The sequence below is a fragment of the Xiphophorus couchianus genome, chromosome 24 (genome assembly GCF_001444195.1).
Source record: "Xiphophorus couchianus chromosome 24, X_couchianus-1.0, whole genome shotgun sequence".
In the NCBI taxonomy this organism is placed as follows: domain Eukaryota; kingdom Metazoa; phylum Chordata; class Actinopteri; order Cyprinodontiformes; family Poeciliidae; genus Xiphophorus; species Xiphophorus couchianus.
The window spans coordinates 8,136,148-8,156,957 of NC_040251.1; the positions used below are offsets into that span (position 1 = coordinate 8,136,148).

The 20,810-nt window shown below is 40.3% G+C and overlaps 1 protein-coding gene and 1 long non-coding RNA gene across 7 annotated transcripts in view; one reads left to right on the forward strand and one right to left on the reverse strand.

The window, feature by feature from the left end:
* On the reverse strand, positions 1-1,647 carry LOC114140752 (uncharacterized). Its single transcript, XR_003594665.1, has 2 exons — positions 1,516-1,647; positions 1-1,409 (listed from the first exon to the last, which is right to left on the reverse strand). It is a non-coding gene; the product is annotated as an uncharacterized LOC114140752 (long non-coding RNA).
* The window catches only part of rgs19 (regulator of G protein signaling 19), a 27,848-nt gene continuing 8,407 nt past the window's right edge, over positions 1,370-20,810 (forward strand). For 2 of the 6 annotated variants that reach the window (XM_028010937.1, XM_028010938.1), the window contains exons 1-2: positions 12,056-12,160; positions 13,534-13,654. In XM_028010937.1, the coding sequence (XP_027866738.1) occupies positions 12,153-12,160; positions 13,534-13,654 (129 nt within the window). In that variant the 5' untranslated portion in view covers positions 12,056-12,152. Of the gene's footprint in view, positions 1,577-1,606; positions 1,730-12,049; positions 12,161-13,533; positions 13,655-20,810 lie in introns of those variants that run through there. The other 4 variants (XM_028010940.1, XM_028010943.1, XM_028010941.1 and 1 more) reach the window with 4 other exon arrangements.

Genomic DNA, 20,810 nt, shown 5'->3' on the forward strand with positions numbered 1-20,810 from the left:
ATTGGGGCATAAAAGACTTTCTAAAGTTAAATTAAATCATATTTTAGGCACTTCACACAAAGCCTGTTGAAAATTTTGCATTTCTAGCATCTAGAAACAACAGGACATGCCGAATTGATAGATTTTATAATACTTTACATTGTTCTGCACTAATATGCAATTATTTGTCGAGACCAACATATAGAAAATGTGCAAAGTGTGCAGTATATTTGTAAAAATGTCTGTGAAACGACATTTTGTCACAATTAAAATGAGATATAAAAGCAATTCAAATGTCATTTCATAAAGAAAGTGACAAGAAAAATCTAGACAAAACCCAACAGAGGATCTGAGAATAACTTCTCACACCAAATAAGCCAAATAAATTAAGGTGCAACCGCACATGCTATTAGTGTTCATGCTCTGATGCTTTCAAAGCTAAATTAATTAATGTCACTGCGTGAATGTAAATGCTGATACTTGTAGACATTGCTAATATCTTACCACCTGCCTCTTGAAAAGGACATCAGTGAGGTTTTATCTGTTTAAACAAAGATTATTACAGCATTCACTTTCTAATCTGACCTGATGTCAGACTGTGTTTCAGACTCTGTGGGGTTATGAGCTCAACTGTGGAAACCGCTGCAACAACAAGGAGAGTTCTAACAGCAAGTGTCTGCAGCCAATTGCAAAACACGGTAGTGGCTCTGTCATGGTTGCATTCGTTCATACCATGACATGGATGGTGCTCCTTGATTGGCTGCCTTTTAAATGCCAGCCTATACCATGTCAAGCAGCATTGTGCCATGATATTTCAGCTTCTCAAGCTGCATTATGTTTTGAATATAAAGATATCCCTTAAGAATAATAACAAAAAAAAGAATAGGCCATTTTTCTACACATATTTGGTGTTACCTCCCACAGCACAATGCACTGAAAACATAACTTTAAAAAAAACAATAAGTAGAAAGCTAAGACGAAATCCTATTACTATCTTATATTTTTGGTACGTATACAAGCATTTGTAATAAAAATAAAGCACATTTATGTGTTTTGCAAGTAAATATGCTTTTGTGCAACAAATATTTAGTTATTGAAACTTTTCTTAGATAAGTTTTGGAAAATATTAATGATGTCTACAGTGCTTATGAGGGAAATACGTATCTAGAAAACACGCTTAAAGTAGCTTTACTAAAGAAAACCCCGGGTCCCCTGCTTGGAAGGACGTATGGCTCGGCGCATGCGCTCTGCCGCCCGTGTCCACCGGGGCGGTGATCTCGATCCCTCTCTCGCACGCGCACTCTCCGCGGGTGTCTCTCTATCGCACTCTCTCTCTCTCTCTGGGAAAAACCCGAGCAGGAGGAGAGCAGCAGAAGGGGGAGGAGGAGGAGGAGGTCTCCTTCTTCTTCCGATTCAGCGACTGAGTCAGGCTATTTGAAAAAAATAAATAAATAAATAAAATTAATTAAATAATAAAATAACCGCACCAAACCTGGTGGTACGGGGCGGCTGAGGAAGAAAAAATAAAAACCTCACGCGGATGTGTCTCCGAAAGCGCAGCGGATACCGCCCTCCGGACCTGATTAATGCCAAGATTGTGAGTATCTGCTCGGCTCGTGGAACGGGCTGGAACACGGAAAGTGGGGTGGAGGAGTGGAAGAGTGGAAGGGGGCGCTGGTTCCAGTTTAACCTGGCCGCTCTGAGGGCTCCGCGGCGGGGCTTCTCCTCGCTGCGCGGTGGAAAGGGAAAGGTCGGTCTCCTTGATTCCTTCCCTCATTCCCCCAACCCGCTACGTCCTTTCCTCCCTCTCTCACCTCCTCGCTTTCTGCAGTAGTTAGTCTGTGGAGGTAAAGATGAAGTGAAAGAGGCGACAGAAGTCTCTCTCTTCGGCCCTTTCCGCCTAATTTAAATGCTTTTCTTAATGACACTTGACTCCAGGACTCCTGCGGGGGCCGTCCAGTCTCGCACCTCTTCTTTGACGGCTTTTATTTCTGTATCATGTAACACGAGCAGCTCATTAGGAAAAAGCACCAAAGGCACTTTGGTTCTCCATCAGTTTTATGACATTCTGTCACTTGTCACGTCTTGTCGATTAGTTTCTGAGAAACATTAGAAAACTATAGATCAACTTCTCTGCTTTAAAGTTACTGTCATGCACTCTAACTATATTTGTGCACCAGTTTTCATTCATTTTAATGAACTTTCAAAAGGTTTTGCGTGTAACAGTAAGACGATAAGTATCAAAAAAGAGAAACGTCAGTCGGATGAGTTAATTGTTGCACCATAAAGTGAGCTTTTTTTCCTGTCCTCAGGAGACATTAGTATGTGTTGTAGGTGACCGGCTCATAAAAGGACAGTGTGTACACGTGTGGCTGCCACCTTTTTGTCTCCATAACATCTTCCTGAAAAAGAATGTGCATCCGTTTTTTTCTGTTTACTTTCTCTGCAATGTTTCAGATCATCAAACAAAATGTGTCATTAGACAAATATATTCTTAGTAAATAGGTTTTCATATGATGATGTAAGAGGAGATCTGGCGCTATGTGAAAACATTTGAGGGTGTTTTCAAATTGCAACATTTGTTACATTTTCAGTTGGTGTGGTTCACTTTCACACTACACTGTGTCAAATGAACAAAACCCTTTAAAAAACCTGCCCCCAACCTGTGGTGGTGGCGCTGCACCACCACAGGCTGCACCGAGAACCACTGAAGAACACACTCGGCACAGCTCCCTTCTGCAGGAAGTGTAAATAAAAACAAAGTGGTGTTTGTCAGATTTCTCTTTTGTCTTTGGTAAAAGACCACGAGCTATTTCTTCCGCTAGCGCTACTTGCACATTGATTTTGGTTGTATTTACCCAGAATGCCATACGCTGTGGTCCTCTTCCTGCTTTTGGTGCTATCTCCAGTCTGGCTGGCGTTCACATATGCATTCGAATCAGAATTCACTTCAACTGAACCGAGACCTACAGTACAGACCAAAAGTTTGGACACACTTTCTCATTGAATTCAATGAGAAGGTGTGTCCAAACTTTTGGTCTGTACTGTAGGTTTGTAGGCCGACCAGAGTTTGCTTTTCTTGGTCCATATCAGAATTCAGTTGCACATTCACAGCTCCCTAAAGGAGCCAGACTTTCTGAATAGACAAACTAGGTTTGGATTAAAGTGGACCAAACAGTAACTTTAACCAAATTTATGTCAGGCTTAGTTCAATTTCACTAGCCACACTGACGTTTGGTTACTGCCAGACCTGTAGATTCAAGATAGCACTACAATTAATACCTTTCTGACGACATTAAAGGTCTCTTAAAGCAACACATTATGCCTCAATCTAAAAATATTGAAGAACGGATGAGAAACAAAGTTGTTTATCCATTGGTTTCGAAAGGATCATAAAGGTCAGAAAACACTGATTGGTGGTGAATGTTCCCAGGAATGACCGGCCAACCTAAATTACTCCAAAAGTGCGCCGACTCACCCAGGAGGTGCTAAAGTAACCCAGAGCAACATCCAAAACCCTACAGCCTTCACTCCTTTAGGTTTGTGTTCATGATTCAGAGCTAAGAAAAGACTTTACGAAAATGGCATCCACGAGACAGATGTAAGGCGACGCATTGCGGCTCAGAAAGAACACAAAGGTGTACTGTAGATTTAAAAATCCTATATAAATGATCTGCAAGACTTTTGAGGAAATATTCTGTGGACTGACAAGACAAAATGTAAGTTTTTTTATCCCATAATGTCTGGCATACCATCATATCCAGGGAGTGACTTTTTCACAACACAGTGGATCCTACTACCAGTCTAGACTTGGTTAGACTTTAAAACTGGCTGTGATGTAGTTTCTTTCTAATCCGTCAATGAGTCAATTTGCCCCTTGCTAATTTGCATATATATTTTCTACCTATGCATTTCCATTTCATACCTGTTCGAGCAAATATTAAGTGATCACAACATTTTTTAACAGAGGATAGGAGAGTCTAACAGTAACTGTAGTCTAGAGTAAAACATGGTGGTGCCCTTCATGGTGTGGAGCTACACTTCACCTTTGGGAACGCAGTAAAAATGTAAGGCGCTATGAAAGCAGAATTACGTACTGTTGGATTTGGACTGACCGTTTAGACTACATGCGTCCTTCTCCAACCTTTAAGAGCCGTTTTAGATGTCCCTGCTCCACAGTTGGATTAATGGCTAAATTAGCTCTTCAGCTTTTCATTGACTTCTGCTGCGGCCTGGTAATAAATCCTTCATTTGATTCAGTTTTGCTGAGCCAGGGTAACATCTAAAACATTCTCGACCCTGACTCTTGTTGACTGCAGTTGGCCAGCGTTAATGTAGAAAGAATTTTAATGGCCACTTCTTTTTTTTAGGGCTGATGATGAACCAAAATTACACTGAAAATGCAGTAGAAGCACATCTAACCTTTTTAGACCTACATACTAAAACCACTGTACATCAGTTTGTTTATCTTTATTGATTTTTAATAAAAAATTATGATAAAAATGTTAATATCTCACACATAATTTTACTTACTAGTCTACTCTTGTCTAATATGTGCTTAAAGCATTGTATTTAACATAGTTTTCATTAATCTGTCTTCTTGAGAAGAATTGAGAACTAATAACATTGAAATATCTTAAAGTCGCCCCCTGCTGATAGATGTTGTTTTCACACTTCCTTAAGCAATGAGCAGAACAAAGGTTTCTATGCAAAGTTTTCAGAAGTGCAATAGACACTCATAACTCATAACAAGACTTATGATGCGTTGTGTTTACCTCTGATCTGGGAATGACGTCACCCCAACCGTAAATGTGTTCCAGTTGGAAGTTGGGAAAGTCAGTAGGACATGCACATTTTTGTACCAATTTATGAGCTGCTATTGAACTTTGTAACAGCATGTTCACTGGTAGATGTTGTGCAGGACTGTAAATGTGTTGGATTTAAGTTCATACACAGTTTTTCCTGCAACCATCACTACACATTATTCCTGCGGCAGCCATATTGAATCTTTAGGTGGAGGTTGGTGAGAGCCTCCATAGGTTAAATGCAGTCAAGCACTGCAGATGCTGTGAGGTTTCTGTTTGCATTTTCAAATAGAAATGATAAAAGTTGAACTGTACAAATGCAATATTACATATTTATAGTCCCCTCGTCTATTTGTAGTTCAGTATTAGTGAACAGTTTTGTACTTGCAGATTTTTTTCATGCAGCATATCTAAAATATTCAAAAAGAAACTTGGAAAACTCAGATACCTTGGCAGACTGCTACTTGGCACACTATTGGCTTCTACTTGTTAAGCACCTCTTATTTTCCTTGATGCACAAACAGCAGAGATAAGGAAGACCATAGAGTTTTTATAGTATAGTAGACCTTTTCCACTGTGCACATTAATAGATATTTAGGTATGTTTGATGTTTTACCTGTTAAATTAGGCAGTTTTGAACCCTTTTAATGGGGGCCTCAAGTATTTGCAGGTCTTATGCATTTGTTAACCAGGGATCCACTGTAGTTGTATTCTCTCCATTTACAATATTTATCCATATATATGCCACATTTATTATCACCTTCCTGCATCGTCTAAATATGTACAACGTTTCCTAAAGAAGTTATTGGACATGTTCTTTTTCTACTAGGAGAAACTTTTAGAACTACAACGTTTCCTGGATGCAACAGATTACAGGTCAGAAAGTTGACCTGGTCTATGAATTAGTGCATTTTCTTAGAGAAAACTAAACTTCAGTCACAAACCATGCTATTTTTGTGTTTGTGGCTAATTATGGGAACTTCAATGTCCTTTAAAGCATGTTAAGGCCCAAACTGACAAAACACGTGGAATACCTCATCTCTAGGAATTTGTAGGATTCTTGTTTTAAGCCTATTTATAACCATATAAGGTTAAAGCCTTTAATTGGTTTCTTCTCAACAGGAAGAGACAGAAAGCAGAAACAAATGTGCTGTTGTGTTAAAATATGTTTAATCTGAGCAAATAAATCAGATTTTACAGCTGATCTAATCTAAGATCATTAATAAAGTAATACTAAGCGTGTTTGGGTGAACAAGGAGATGAATTTTGGGTTAAAGAACAGAGGAAGACCTGACAGAGTGAGTTGGAAGTACATCTCTTTCAGATTGGTGGGTCTGTGCAGGAGGAACTCCTGGCTATCAAATGTCAGCAGCCATGTCCCTTTATCCTCAGAAATCTGTGTTTCTCCGGCTCCTTCCTGTGGCAGAGTCAGATTACAAGCACAGTCCAAAAACTGCGAGGGAATTATTAAAAAGTAAAATGAAATTGGTTTGCAAATGTAAAAGTTAAGGTTGTTTGTCACTTTGACTTTTTCAGAACAAAGCAGGTTGTATTTATTACTATTATTAAAGCACCTCTTTGTCACTCTGTGGTGCATGTCTTCAGTGACTTCAGGAAGACTCAAAGTATTTTTCTTCTTGTTCTTGCCAGTTGGTTCACACTTCCTCTTCCTGGCTCTTTCTTCATTTTGTCTGTTACCTACTTCCTCTTTCTCAAGTTGGTCATCTCCTTCCCTCTTCATCTCTTTCTTGCATTCTCCTCCCTCCTGATTTGCAGTTCTTATTGGTCCTAATGTTTTTGTCTGCTTGTTAGTAGTGATGCACAAAACTGTTCAAAACTCTCAAACCAGCACTGACCTTGAACTTCAAAGGTTTCTCGGTTTCTCTTCTAACCATTCAAAGTCTCAATCGGTAGATTTACATCAGGGGTGTCAAACCCCAGTCCTCAAGTGTCCTGCAAATTTTAGATGTGCCTCTGCTGCACCACCTGCATAGAATAATTAGGTCATTAGCAAGGCTCTGGAGAACTTATCTACAGGAAGAAGAGGTAATTAAGCCATTTCATTCCAGTGTTTTGTACCTGTGGCACATCTAAACTGCAGGACAGCGGCCCTTGAAGACTGGAGTTTGACACCTGTGATCTACATCAAGGGTGCTCAAGTCCAGTCCTCAAGAGCTTCCGTCCTGCAACATTTAGATGCATCTTTACTCCAACAGACCAGGATCAGCTCTGAACAGACCTCTTCTTCTTCTTCTTTGTTTTATGGCGGTTGGCAAACAACTTGTAGGTCATTACCGCCTCTGAACAGACCTGCTAATGAGCCATTGATTTGATTCAGGTGTGTTGGAGCAGGGAAGCGTCTGAAAGTTGCAGGATGGTAGCTCTTGAGGGCTGGACTTGATCACCCCTGATCTACAAGCTTCTTTGAGGTAGAATTTTTTTCTGCTTTTTTTTTTAGTACTTTCTGAATAGATATTTTTACTACAATGACTTTTGTAAATGAAGTCATTTACAAAAGTCCTTAATGTGCAGCAAGTCACCAAAATAAGAAGCACCAGGCCTATAGGCAGCAGTTCTTAAGAGTGAAGTCTTTACCATAAAAACTTAAAAACAAATGAAAGGTTGGACACAGGAGGAGAAATTGTGTTATAGTTTGTAAGTCACTGTTAAAAAAACAGCCTAAAGATGCATTTTATATCATGCTTCTGCTAAATTTGTGTTATTTGAAGACAGCAGAGATTCATATCTGCAGTCATCTGTCAGTGGCCAATTACTGGACTGAAAATGAATGAAGAGTGGTCAAAGTCCAAAGAAAAAACTTTAAGTTTCAAGTAACGTCACTGTAAAGGACATTGAGAAAGTTTGACACTTTGAAGGCAAGATTGAGAATCCAAACCTGCACTGGGAGTTCACGTTTAGTCTTACTGAGAAATGTAACAAACATTAACCATAAAAGGAAAAGCTGAAATACCTTTTAACAATGCTTCTTGTCATGCGATTGGCTGGCGCTTGCTAAGCAGCCAATCCAGGAGTGCCATTCATTTTCCTTCCAGCTGATTGGTTATACCCACAACAGCAGGAAGGAAAGCCCTGGATGTTGGTTTCTGCGGCAGTTTTTCACTGTATTAATTGATTTTACAGTATATTTGGGGCTTGAACTATTAATCTAGGCACTTATGCACATTTTTGGAGGGAGTCTGAAGTATTTGGTTGTGGTTCTTAACCACTGCGAATCCTGGGGTCCACTGTACCAGTTTGAATTATTTTATTAATATTTATGCATGTTGCTCCACAGAAAATTGGTCAATTCTTACTCATTTACAGTCTTATGATTGTATTAAAACATAAATGGCAGTCAGTGTACTACATTTAGATTTCACTCCTGGGTTTTTTTGTTTTTTTAATCCCCAAATTTAGCTACATACAGTACAAGATGCATTTGAGGCCCTTTTTTTTTTTAAAGCAAAACTATAAATTCTTCAATTTGTCAGGTACTTGGGATTTTTAATTCCAGCATTGGATCTATGACGATTAACCTTTGAAACTTAATGATGTTTAAAATTTACCTAGAAGTATTAAATTTTTTAAATATTTTTTTTATATTTGTACATTTTGTAAGGTGTAAATTTGAACAGTTTAAGATGTCATTTGTCTGTTGCTGTGAATACAACTCGGCGCTGTCATAGACAAGGTGGGAACGTTATTTGGTGTCGGTCTAAAATTGTGTGGTAGAATTTTCAGAGAAACTTGTTTTTCTGCGAGTCTGAAACAGACGCAGATGACGATCATGACTGCTGTACGATCAGTAATCTTAATTCACACAAATATTTCCTGCTTTTCTCTTTTCCACACCTTATCTGTCAGTCATTGTCTCCTTTAGTTTTAGTTTCTATTCTGTACATAATTGGTTTTTAGACGTCACATATGTTTTAGTTGTGTTTAATCTTCTTTTCTCGCCGAAGCAGCAGTTAAGAAGAAAACATGAGAGGAAACTTCTCCACCTGTTATTCAGAACCGGGTGAAATGCACTGAGATCACTCAGGAAAAGTTTTTAAAAAGTCCTGAATTTACAAGAACAATTAAAAATGTCTTGCAGTAAATCTCAGCTCAGGAAATCTGCATCGACAGCCTTTCTTTTTCTCTCTAAATAACTTCTAGCATCATTAGCTTTCTGTATTCAAGCTAATTGGCTTGATGAGCAACAGCCTTGCTACTAATCTCTGTCTCATGGTTTCAATGTGGGATTTTAAAGCTGAACTATCTAAAGGGCAGCTGCTTTCAAACTCCAGCTTTATTCTGCTTTATAGGAAAAAAAACCTTCTCCAATTCATGATGACCAAAATGATTTTGAATCATGCATATTTGATGGACACATTGTGCGTGTGATCACCATAAACTGATTAATGACCATATACATCCATCCATCCATCCATCCATCTTCTTCCGCTTATCCGAGGTCGGGTCGCGGGGGTAGCAGCTTCAGAAGGGAGGCCCAGACTTCCCTCTCCCCAGCCACTTCTTCTAGCTCCTCCGGGGGAATCCCGAGGCGTTCCCAGGCCAGCCGAGAGACATAGTCCCTCCAGCGTGTCCTGGGTCTTCCCCGGGGCCTCCTCCCGGTGGGACGTGCCCGGAACACCTCACCAGGGAGGCGTCCAGGAGGCATCCTGACCAGATGCCCAAGCCACCTCAACTGGCTCCTCTCGATGTGAAGGAGCAGCGGCTCTACTCTGAGTCCCTCCCGGATGACTGAGCTTCTCACCCTATCTCTAAGGGAGAGCCCAGCCACCCTACGGAGAAAACCCATTTCAGCCGCTTGTATCCGCGATCTCGTTCTTTCGGTCATGACCCAAAGCTCATGACCATAGATGAGGGTGGGAACGTAGATCGACCGGTAAATCGAGAGCTTCGCTTTTTGGCTCAGCTCTCTCTTCACCACGACGGACCGGTACAGCGCCCGCTTGACAGCAGACGCTGCGCCAATCCGCCTGTCGATCCCCCGCTCCCTTCTTCCCCCATTCGTGAACAAGATCCCGAGATACTTAAACTCCTCCACTTGGGGCAGGACACCCCCCCTGACCCGGAGAAGGCACTCTACCCTTTTCCGGCTCAAGACCATGGCCTCGGATTTGGAGGCACTGATCCCCATCCCGGCCGCTTCACACTCGGCTGCGAACCGATCCAGCGAGAGCTGCAGATCACGATCTGATGAAGCCAAAAGGACCACATCGTCTGCGAAAAGCAGAGATGAGATCCTGAGGCCACCAAATCGGATCCTCTCAACACCTTGGCTGCGCCTAGAAATTCTGTCCATGAAAGTGATGAACAGAATCGGTGACAAAGGGCAGCCCTGGCGGAGTCCAACTCTCACCGGAAACGAGCCCGACTTACTGCCGGCAATGCGGACCAGACTCTGACACCGGTCATACAGGGACCTGACAGCCCGTATCAAAGGGCCCGGTACCCCATACTCCCGGAGAACCCCCCACAGGGCTCCCCGAGGGACACGGTCGAACGCCTTCTCCAAGTCCACAAAACACATGTAGACTGGTTGGGCGAACTCCCATGCACCCTCCAGGACCCTGCTGAGGGTGTAGAGCTGGTCCAGTGTTCCACGACCAGGACGAAAACCACACTGCTCTTCCTGAATCCGAGGTTCGACTATCCGACGGACCCTCCTCTCCAGGACCCCTGAATAGACCTTGCCAGGGAGGCTTAAGAGTGTGACCCCTCTATAATTGGAGCACACCCTCCGGTCCCCCTTTTTGAACAGGGGGACCACCACCCCAGTCTGCCAATCCAGGGGAACTGCCCCCGATGTCCATGCGATATTGCAGAGTCGCGTCAACCAACACAACCCTACAACATCCAGAGCCTTAAGGAACTCCGGGCGGATCTCATCCACCCCCGGGGCCTTGCCACCGAGGAGCTTTTTAACCACCTCGGCGACCTCGCCCCCAGAGATTGGAGAGCCCAACCCAGAGTCCCCAGGCTCCGCTTCCTCAGTGGAAGGCATGTTGGTGGGATTGAGGAGGTCTTCGAAGTACTCTGCCCACCGGCCCACAACGTCCCGAGTAGAGGTCAGCAGCACACCATCCCCACTATAAACAGTGTTGGTGCTGCACCGCTTCCCCCCCCTGAGACGCCGGATGGTGGACCAGAATCGCCTCGAAGCCGTGCGGAAGTCTTTCTCCATGGCCTCTCCAAACTCCTCCCACGCCCGAGTTTTTGCCTCAGCAACCGCCCGAGCCGCATGGCCACCATATACATGTTTCTTTTTTTCTTTGATTGCCAAAATTCCTGGTTTTTGAGCCTTGGTTTAGAAAAATAAACTGGATCTTCATGTTAAAAATTCTTAAAAAGTTGAAGATTAGCTCCGAACACATAATCCACTATGGATTATGGTTTCGATTCCCAGACCTGGACCACTCACTGCATGCCTTATCTTCCTTTCTCTACCCTGTCCAACTACTAATGATGAAGGCCACTAGTGACAAAATATTGTGTATAAAAGCAAAACTCCTTAATGTCTGTCTTTCTTTTTAACAGAATAATTAGAAATGTGCAAAGACACAAGAATTGCTGCTACATTTTCACCAAATGGTCTTTATAAACATACAATACAGTTCCCACATTTTTATTAGTAAAAACAGATTTTCTTGTTTTTATACTTAGCAAAAGTGGAATGCAAGCACAATACCTGATGGATCCTTGACTTGGTATCTGGAAGAAAAGAAATGTCAGAAAAACCAAGAGGACAGGTTTGGGATATATAGGAGAGTCATGACTTTTTTTTTTTTTAAACCAAAAGTTGTACATAACTGAAATGAAATCTTATTGTGATTAATTTACCATATTTGAGTTGGGACACACATTCACTGTGGCCTTCTTCTTCTCTTCCTTTGTTTCTGTGTGTGTGTGTGTGTGTGTGTGTGTGTGTGTGTGGGTGTGTGTGTGTGTGTGTGTGTGTGTGTGCTGTTGCCGGTGGACACCCATGTTCTTATCATTGGGGTTCTGGTGCATGTTGTGGCTGTTTCATCTGTTGCTGTGCGTGTGTGTGTGTGTGTGGGCGCGTGTGTGTGTGTGGGCGTGCTCCTTCATGTGTGGAACTTTTGTTTTGTGGTAATTTTTTTTATTTTACAATACATTTGCATCATGTGCGCTTGTGTTTGGCTATTTTGTGTGAATGCATGTCTGTGGACTCATTTGTGTGTGTGTGGAGGGGTGTTTGTGTGTGTGTGTGTGTCTGGGTGCGTGTGTTTGTAAAGGAGAGGTCCGAGGAAGAAGGGGGGATGACATGCATGTGTCCAGCCTGCTAACATCCCTGACGACTCACACGCTAACAGACTGCCCACCCTCACGGCATGGCGGATGTACTGGTAAATCTACTGCACCTCTTCCTTTTCTTGCTCCTGTTTTCTTCAGATGAGTTGATTTAATGTGTGAAATCTCAATTCAATTGCAACAAAAATGTTAGCATGTGTATTGTCTATACATTCTCTCTTTTTTTCTAATTGCTGCTTTTTAAATATCCATCACTAAAAGTGTTTCCATTGCAGTTTTACGTAACATCTACTTCAATATGGCCGAAAATCACATCATGCTTGTACAAAAACTAGTTATTTTTTAGAATGTTTCCATTAAGCAAATTTATTTTTATAAAATCAATTTGTGCAATTCTATAGTTAATAGAAACGCACCCACTGACACCACATTTGCAGGGATATGTGCTCAGTGAAGTTGGGTGTATATGGCAAGCCATAAGTGTCTACAATAGTGTCAGCATGTGTGAATTGACATATTGTGCTGCTCTACCAGAGTGTAACAAATGTTAAATTACCCTGCATCACAAGACATTAAGTAAATGCTGTAGGTTTCTTGTAAAGCGCCACTTAGTGTCTACATTGTGACACCAGTTGGATCACTGTTTAACATGACATTAAATTTGATGATGTGAATTTTAACTTCATGTTCATTTAGTAGGAAGTCACAGTGAAGCTGCAGATTCCACAGTTTGAATATTGGCTTGTAAAACAACTTGTTTGCACAGTTTTGGCATATTTATAAAAATACTTGAGTCACTTGCAGTTTATCATTTTTGTCAGCTGGTTCAGCTGAAAGGATGTTCCTTTTCTTTACACATTCTCAGAAAAGTGTCAGTCAGTGATTTAGAAGAATATTTAACAGTTTCATTTATCATTTTTAAATATCCACACCTGCCGGCATCTTAAGCAATAAAGATGTGAACAATGGAGTAGAGATTTAAGACAATCGATCATTTCTAGTTTTGGAGGTGTTAACTGCTTCACATGAAACCTAACACCTGGTCATATTTGTTGAAAAGCTTTCCAACATGTTCCATGGATTCCAGAGTTTTCTTTAGCTTGAAGATAAGGCAGGTTATAAATTATTCTGTGGTTGTGAAAGGAACCAACATTAACAAGTCTAGTCTAGAAGTTCAGATGGAGCTGGAATGTAAACGCTGACTTTTTTTTTTTTTTACTGATTTGCTTTTATTGATGCAAACGAAGCTTAGCTCGGCCCACATGGTGCTGGCTGCTGGGGTGTGTGTGTGTGTGTGTGTGTGGGTGTTTCTGTGGACACCCAGTCTGATTCATCAAGTTTCGTGAAGAAACCAAGAAGCCCTGTGTGTCACAACGCCTCTGACTGTTTCCTGCCTCGGTGTCTTCATCCCTCCCCGTCTTTTCCTGTTGCTCCGGGCCGCCTCTCGTCTCTTCCTTCTCTGCTGGAGGGTGAGGCATGTCGTCGCACAGAATCAGCACCGGGGAAAGAGCAGACATCACAAAAAGAGACATCTGTTCGCTCTGTCATTCAGTAAACCCTCGCTGGTCCAGGCTTGTGTCGTCTCTCTGGTGAGCTTTACCGCTGAAGTTTTTGACCTCGTAGCTCAGCACATAGAGTTGGTGCACTGATGGATCGAAAATTGTGCCACCAGGATGCAATTAATTGTAGAACCTCTCATCTGGCTTTATTATTATTGTGATATACTTTGAAATTATATCATTATTAATATTTAAATTGGACAACGTTCTCGGTTTCTGATTCATTAATCCTTGCAGCTTCGTATTTAAGGCTGATACATTAAACATATTAACATGTTCCATCAGATTCTCTCTGCTTGGTTCTACTTTCCTCAGTTGGGTCACAGATTTTCCAAGGTAGTTCAGGAAAAGAAAAAAAAAATCTCATATGTTGTCCATGACAAACATCATGTGGTTTTAATGTTAAAGTTGATCGTTCCATCCAGGAAATTACCACCAGATTGTAAAACTTGAACTTCCTATGACCAAATGGCATCTTTTGGCTTGGACAGCAACTTGTTTGAAAATCTCCTTTTAAAGCTGGACATTTTTTTAAATGTATTTTTTGTCAAAGGAGCCAAAGAGCTTGTTTTGTTCTGGCTTGTTGGTAGTTGTAGTCTGGAGGGACTGTGTGCATGTTGCCCCACGTTAACGTATTCTAAGTTTCTCACGTGTGACAAACTGAATATTAATTGTGTGCATTTAGTCCTTAAACAGACTTCTCCTTATAAGGGCTCGAATTGAATGTGGAGGGTGATTTGGTTTGTGGTGAAAAACATGAAGTGTGTCACCTCGATGCAGTGCTAAGCTGGATTTATGGAGCCACTTATGCGCGTCTGCTTCACTGTGTGACTGTTGAAAAGTGGGAAAGCAAGGTGGTCTGTGGGAAGTTTTCAGTGAAAAATGAAGAGGATAGATCAAGCAGAAAAGCAGCTCAGCGTGTGTGTGTGTGTGTGTGTGTGTGTGTTTTAATGGGACATTAGCAGAGCTCTATCAGAGCCCAACATGTCAGGGCAGGAGGTTGGAGAAGTTCAGTTCCTTCAACTATTTGTTCCTCTTCACTGCGCTGCATTTGGCTCCGACTCCCTGAAACCTGCGCTCTCTGGAAAAACAACAAAAACTGTGAAATTCTGACTGAACCAGAATAGAATGATCCTGGGCAGCAGCTATCGGTTACTTTAAATGGTTTTTATGTCTAGAAAGCAGCCAGTCTCCCTGGTTACTGACAATCAATTCACCCAAATAGCATAACAATAATGTTAAGTGATTGCACATTAAACAGTATTCATTATAAAATTAGATTTCTTAACATTTTAATGATTCAGGTTTTTCATAGCAATAAACATTGAAAATGTTTACATGTAATTTATTTCAAAAAATCATAAGTTTGCTAAAAAGCAGTTATACCAACTGCAGCCTCAAAACTGGCCAAGTCCTGGTGATGGAAGCTTCAATTCCCATCATAGTATTGATTAATTATGATTCATTACAGATTTTTCTTTAAAAAGAAAAGAAAATCTTCATAATCTCGTGTTTTTGTCATTTAGGAAAATCCAGACAGCTTTTATAAGCAGAATTACTTATAAAAACTTACTTACGTTGCATTCTTTTATAAGAACACAACGTTCTTTTATAAGAACGCAACAACGGTTTAGAAAACCAAATGGAGACCAGCTTATCGTTATGAGAAAGATGCAGGATTTTGGTTCAAATAAGAACTGCATGTAAATAGTTGTACTATATTTAATATATTGGGTGATGCACAGAGCCTAAATTTGCAGACCCCTGATCTAGCAGATGAAAACGGTCACCCTATTCCAATATGTCTGAAGCAAAAAGTGCAACACCTTAACTTAGGATTCATTAAGCTAAAACTGTGAAGGTAAGAAATGAAATACTACATGATGTAATGAAACTCAGTGTTTTCTTCTAGCTTAGCTTCTGATTAATAAGTAGACTGAATGTTTTCACCTGGTTTGTAGCTGCAGGTTCACTTGGTTTTCTTGGTGTGAATAGAAACCAAACTTCTGGAAAAAGTTAAAAGATACAAACTTGTTAACTGATTTGAACCAAAATAAATGATTAAGGTGTGAAAACAGTTATTTTACAGTAGCTTTTATGCATAAAGGAATGGATTTTGATTAATTTAATCAATTTCAGATCTACGTTTTTACTTCATGTCCACTGATATTTGCAAACAGTGGTCACTTGCCTATTCCTGGTTCTGTATTCAAGGTTTTGTCTGTGGACAGATTTGTTTTTGTTGTTTTGGGGCATATCAAAAATATGATATCAGAAAGTGCAGCTTGAGAAGCTGAAATACTTGATGGCAGTGTGACTGGAGGAATATTTGGTGTTTGAACTGTTAAACTAAGCAGTTTGAAGCATTTCTGAGCTCTCAAGTATTAGTGGATACCAGCTGTTTGTACTTCCATAGGTTTAATAGAAACCTATGTGCTGTTAGTTTTTTTTTTTTTTTTTTTTTGCTAACTTGACAAAAGCATTTTTGCTTTGATTGAATGAGCTCAAACTTTCTTGAGCTATGTGAATGTATTTTTACTGCTAACATAGTGGATAATAATTATAGGAAACTTTCATCATGTTTTCGTCTCCTGCTTTTTCCAACATTAAAAAAAAAAAACTGTCAAAGAAATCAAACATTTTCTCTTTCAACTCCTACATTTGTCTTTTGATCTGTGATCGTGAGTCGTCACTCAGTGGACTGCTGGCAATCAGGTGGAGAGATTATAGATGCGTAATCTCTCAGATTAATACTGAAAATGAGCGCTTCATTACTTAAAGCCTGCTGTTAGCTGCAGCTGTGTGTGGAACGTGTGTGAGCTGGTGGACGGATGGACACGCTGTACCAAAAAAAGGCTCCGGCTGTCAGTCTCGCTCTTCATCTGAATTTCATATTGCTTTATTGGCTTGGTATGCGAATCCATCTGTGCTGCCAAAGCATGGAGGGACAGGAGGTGTGCCAGTTCACCAACACTAAGGTGATTACTGTATAGCTTTCACCATGTATGAGCTTATTTGTTGTTATTGTTTTCTAAACTAAGTCAGATATTTTTGAAAAGATATACCAGATATGGCTTTCCCATTAATATAGGACAGTAGACCACATCTAAATGCTAAATTGGTTCACACCCAACATTTAAATGAGTTCAGGAGCTGAAAATATCTGGAGAAATGTAAGAAAAATATGAAAAAGTTGGAATTTGGACCTAAAGATTATGGAGGAAGCATCAGTTCATGTTCTAGGACAAAGGTTTTTCTGTCGTAGTGTCGTTCGCCTTGCAGTCAAAATAGTTCCCATTCGGATTTGACTGTGTGTCATTCACAAACAAATGCGGAATGCTATCAAAAAAAAGACAGACAAAATGAGGGTGCCCTCAGATTTTCCCATCAAGTCTATTTGTAGACACTATAAACGATGGTGTGCATCTCTTCCCTACATAACGCGTACAGAGCATCCGGAAAGTATTCACAGTTCTTCACTTTTTCCACATTTTGTGGCACTACAGCCTTATTCCAAGCTGCATTGAATTAATCTCTCCTCAAAATTCTATACACAAATACCACATGATGATGATGTTGGAACCAGTAGGAGTTTTTCTGGAGCTGGCTGACCATCTAAACCGAGCGGTCAGCGAGAAGAGGGAGGAGACCGGGAACCCAACGCAGCAATTTACAAAGATATTCTGGATAAAAACTTTCCAGAGTATCAAGACTGGGGCGGCGCTTCTGGCAGCAGTGTGTTGGGTTTCCTTCATTCAGCCATTTGTTGAAGGTTCTAAGTGGAGAATTGTCTACGGCAAAACCTTGATCTAGAATCTGAAATCTTCTTAATCCCAACGGCAAAATTCCAATTTTACATTTTACTTGTCAGTAGGACTGCTTCATTATGGAAAGAATTTTAATAACACATGCTTGATATATTTCATTACACTTCTAGCGCAATGAAATAATTTTAAAATAAAACCAATTCCATCACGAATAAGTGGGCATTGTCTATACCCACTTATTCTACTGAAGATCATATTATTTAAGTTTGGTGAGATACATTCAGTAAATTCCTGTGTTGGTTGGTAATAGATCACTCCGATTTCATTGCGTTGCTTAGATTTGCTGTTTTGAGTAGCTAATCTTTCATTTAGTTTTTTTTGTTTACATTAAACTTTGGAAGAACTTGAAATGCTTGTTTGCTAAATGATGCCTCTGCTGGTAATCTTACCCCTTTGCCACTACAACCAAAACAGTTTTGTTGGTTTTATGCCCGACTTATTGCAGATATAAACTGTTCTTTCACTGTTCATATCAGTCATACATCAGTTCATTCCTGCGGCAGGACGTTTCACCACTTCGTTTCACCACTTTTCCTCATACTTCACTTTTTAAAACAAGACTGCTCACAAGACACAGCTGCTCTTCTCTTCACTTATAGGTATTCTGTGCCTTTAATTAAGTCATTATCTGCCCTTTTAGTTACCTCTTGGTGCACATATGTAAATTATCTCCATCTAATTTAAATGTCACCTAGTTTAATCAGATTAACACGGCAACCCAGATCCCTTTAAATACACTCACTCTAAAAATCCGCATGGAGTAAAAGAGGAAGTGATGCCTCTGATTACATTGGATTTTGTTTTCTTTCATTTTTCATCTCTTTACTTAGTTTTTGTTTCTCTTCATCATTTTCATCACAGACATTTTTCACCCTTATATCATCTTTCTGGCATTTAAAACCTTCTAATCAGTGTTTCTCCAGTCAGTCACTTTCCAAGAGATAAATTTACCTACTTTTTGTACAGTCCTGCTCTCATTCTGCTTCAGACACTCGCTGACAAAAACACTCACACACACAGAGGCAGCAACACGATATCTCTGTGTTACATAAGATGGGGTGGGTGATAACTGAAGGTAAGGGAGTGCCCTATCTTTTCTCTGACATATCAGGTAAACTTTGTGTGCGTGTGTGTGTGTGTACCTAAACATGACTGATTATGTTTGACTTTTATGCCTGTCTGTGTGTGTTTCTGCAGTGAGTAAACTCACACAGACTCTGCATTTGTCAGCAACTCCACCATTGGTCGTCTTCTTTTAAACAGAAACTAAAAAACTAAAAACAGAAGCTGTTTATTTTGTGACGTGTTGTGATCGTTGTACGGACCTTGCTTCACCGTCTTTATTTATCTTCACAATGGCTGCAGCACAAACCTTTCCTCATCTACCTGTAGAAGGTGTACACATGAATCCAAATGTCCAGATGGGCTGAGGTGAATGTTGCTCCTTCATATTTTGTAGACTTTGTGCTCTGATGTTGCTTTTGCCCAGATTGCGTAAAATATTTGCCTACATGCTGCAGTTGGAAGTCTTCAAATGAACAAACCTGCCATCATTAAACAACATATACCTAATGTTCTTCAGAAGACTGATTTTGTAATTATCTCTGTGTCTCTGAAGGTTCAGGTCTGATCACTAGTTTCTAGCTGTTATAGCTGAAACTGTCTGCTGACTCTTGATCGCTCCTGCTCTGGTTTTTTTTACTGGTTGTAATCTGGGCTAGCAGGAGTATGTAGATACTCACAGGGGCCCCAGGTTTGAACCTTGTGGTACCCCTCATGTGATTTCTCTTGGCTCCATTGAAAGTTACATATTGGCTTGAAGAAATCAACATATCACATCATGCTCAACAGTTTTAAATGCTGCACAGAAGCCCAAAAGTGCCAACACTATGATTGGTCCATAGAATCATAGTGTTGGTACAAACTGACCCAAAATAGAATAATTTTCAGACAGTTGAAAAATGCTACAGGTCTTTCCATACAACGTGTGAACATCTGGTTTCGACTGTACATGTTGATGTGAAATAACTTCATATCTGGGTTTCAGGAAACCCTGCTAGTCTAAACCAGCCAACACTTCCTGCCTGCCCACGCATCTTCTGTCTGTTAAATGCTGCACCTCTGACCTTATTTTTAATGTAATTATTTCTAGAGGGGTAACTATACCTTAAACTCACAAGACAAAATGAGCCTCAATATTGAGTTCAGGAGAACAAGTTAAGACAGGATTTTAATTTTACTTTAATGAAAACTGTTCCCATCAAATTCATACTCCATAAAAACATTTATTCTGCATTTTGTATAGATTTTGCCACAAACTCAAACTGATCAACAAACCTTTTTATCTCTTCAGATGTTTGAGAGTACTTAAACTATGCATAGTCAGCAGTACAACATTTACCTGTTGCTATTGACAGTGTGCACTGTTGTTGTGGTGATGCTCAGCGTTGCCTAGACATTTATCCATTGGTTGTTTTCTATTTGCACAATGCTTGTGTGTTGAAATCCAAAATTCTGCCAAAAGAATGATTTAAGTATAGTTGAAGAATCTTCAATTACAACTTCATCAGGAACAGCCACAAAAGATCACGAGATAGCAGTCACCTCAAAGAGAAAAGTTTGAAGATTTAACAGTTTGAGATCTTGTTACCACTAATTTCATGCGAAGGAATTTCATTTTGGTGCCAGAGGCTTAAAAACCTGAAAGGTAACAACATCCCGACCAGACCGAAGGTTCCTGTTTTACTTTAACCTGGAGTATCTTGGGAACTTTCAGGGGAAAAGGAAAGACTGCACTTCCTTTGATATATTGTTGGTGTTTCACTATTGTTCACTTGTATCTAATATTGATGATTCTCTTTATTTAACCTATGATGTCTGAAACCTTTTGGAAGAAGTATCATGTATATTTTCACAGTAACTCACACCAGCTGCTGCTGTGATTGGTTCTGGTTTACCGTCTGCAAAGAGAACAGAGTCTGCTGATGGGAACAAGAATGACATAGAAGTAAAAATCAGACACAGTTGCTTTGTCCTCATCTAATGTGTGTAGAAAGTGGCAAAGGATGCACATCGATATCCTTACGTCCTGCAGTCTAACTTGAGATAAACTTTATCCTGTTTTGAACAAATATTTCAAATCTGAACAAAACCAAGTGAGTCCATATTCCAAAGTCCATCTATATGCATTAGGATCTGTGTGTTTGTATGTGTGATCTCAGCTCAATCACATGATGCATCACATTGCCTCGTCTGTTTCCATACCCACTCTCTCACTTCCTCTGTGTAACATCATGTTGCTCTTTCTCCCATTTGTTTCTCCAGTCCTCTGCTTGTAAAATCTCCTGTTCTTCCTCTTT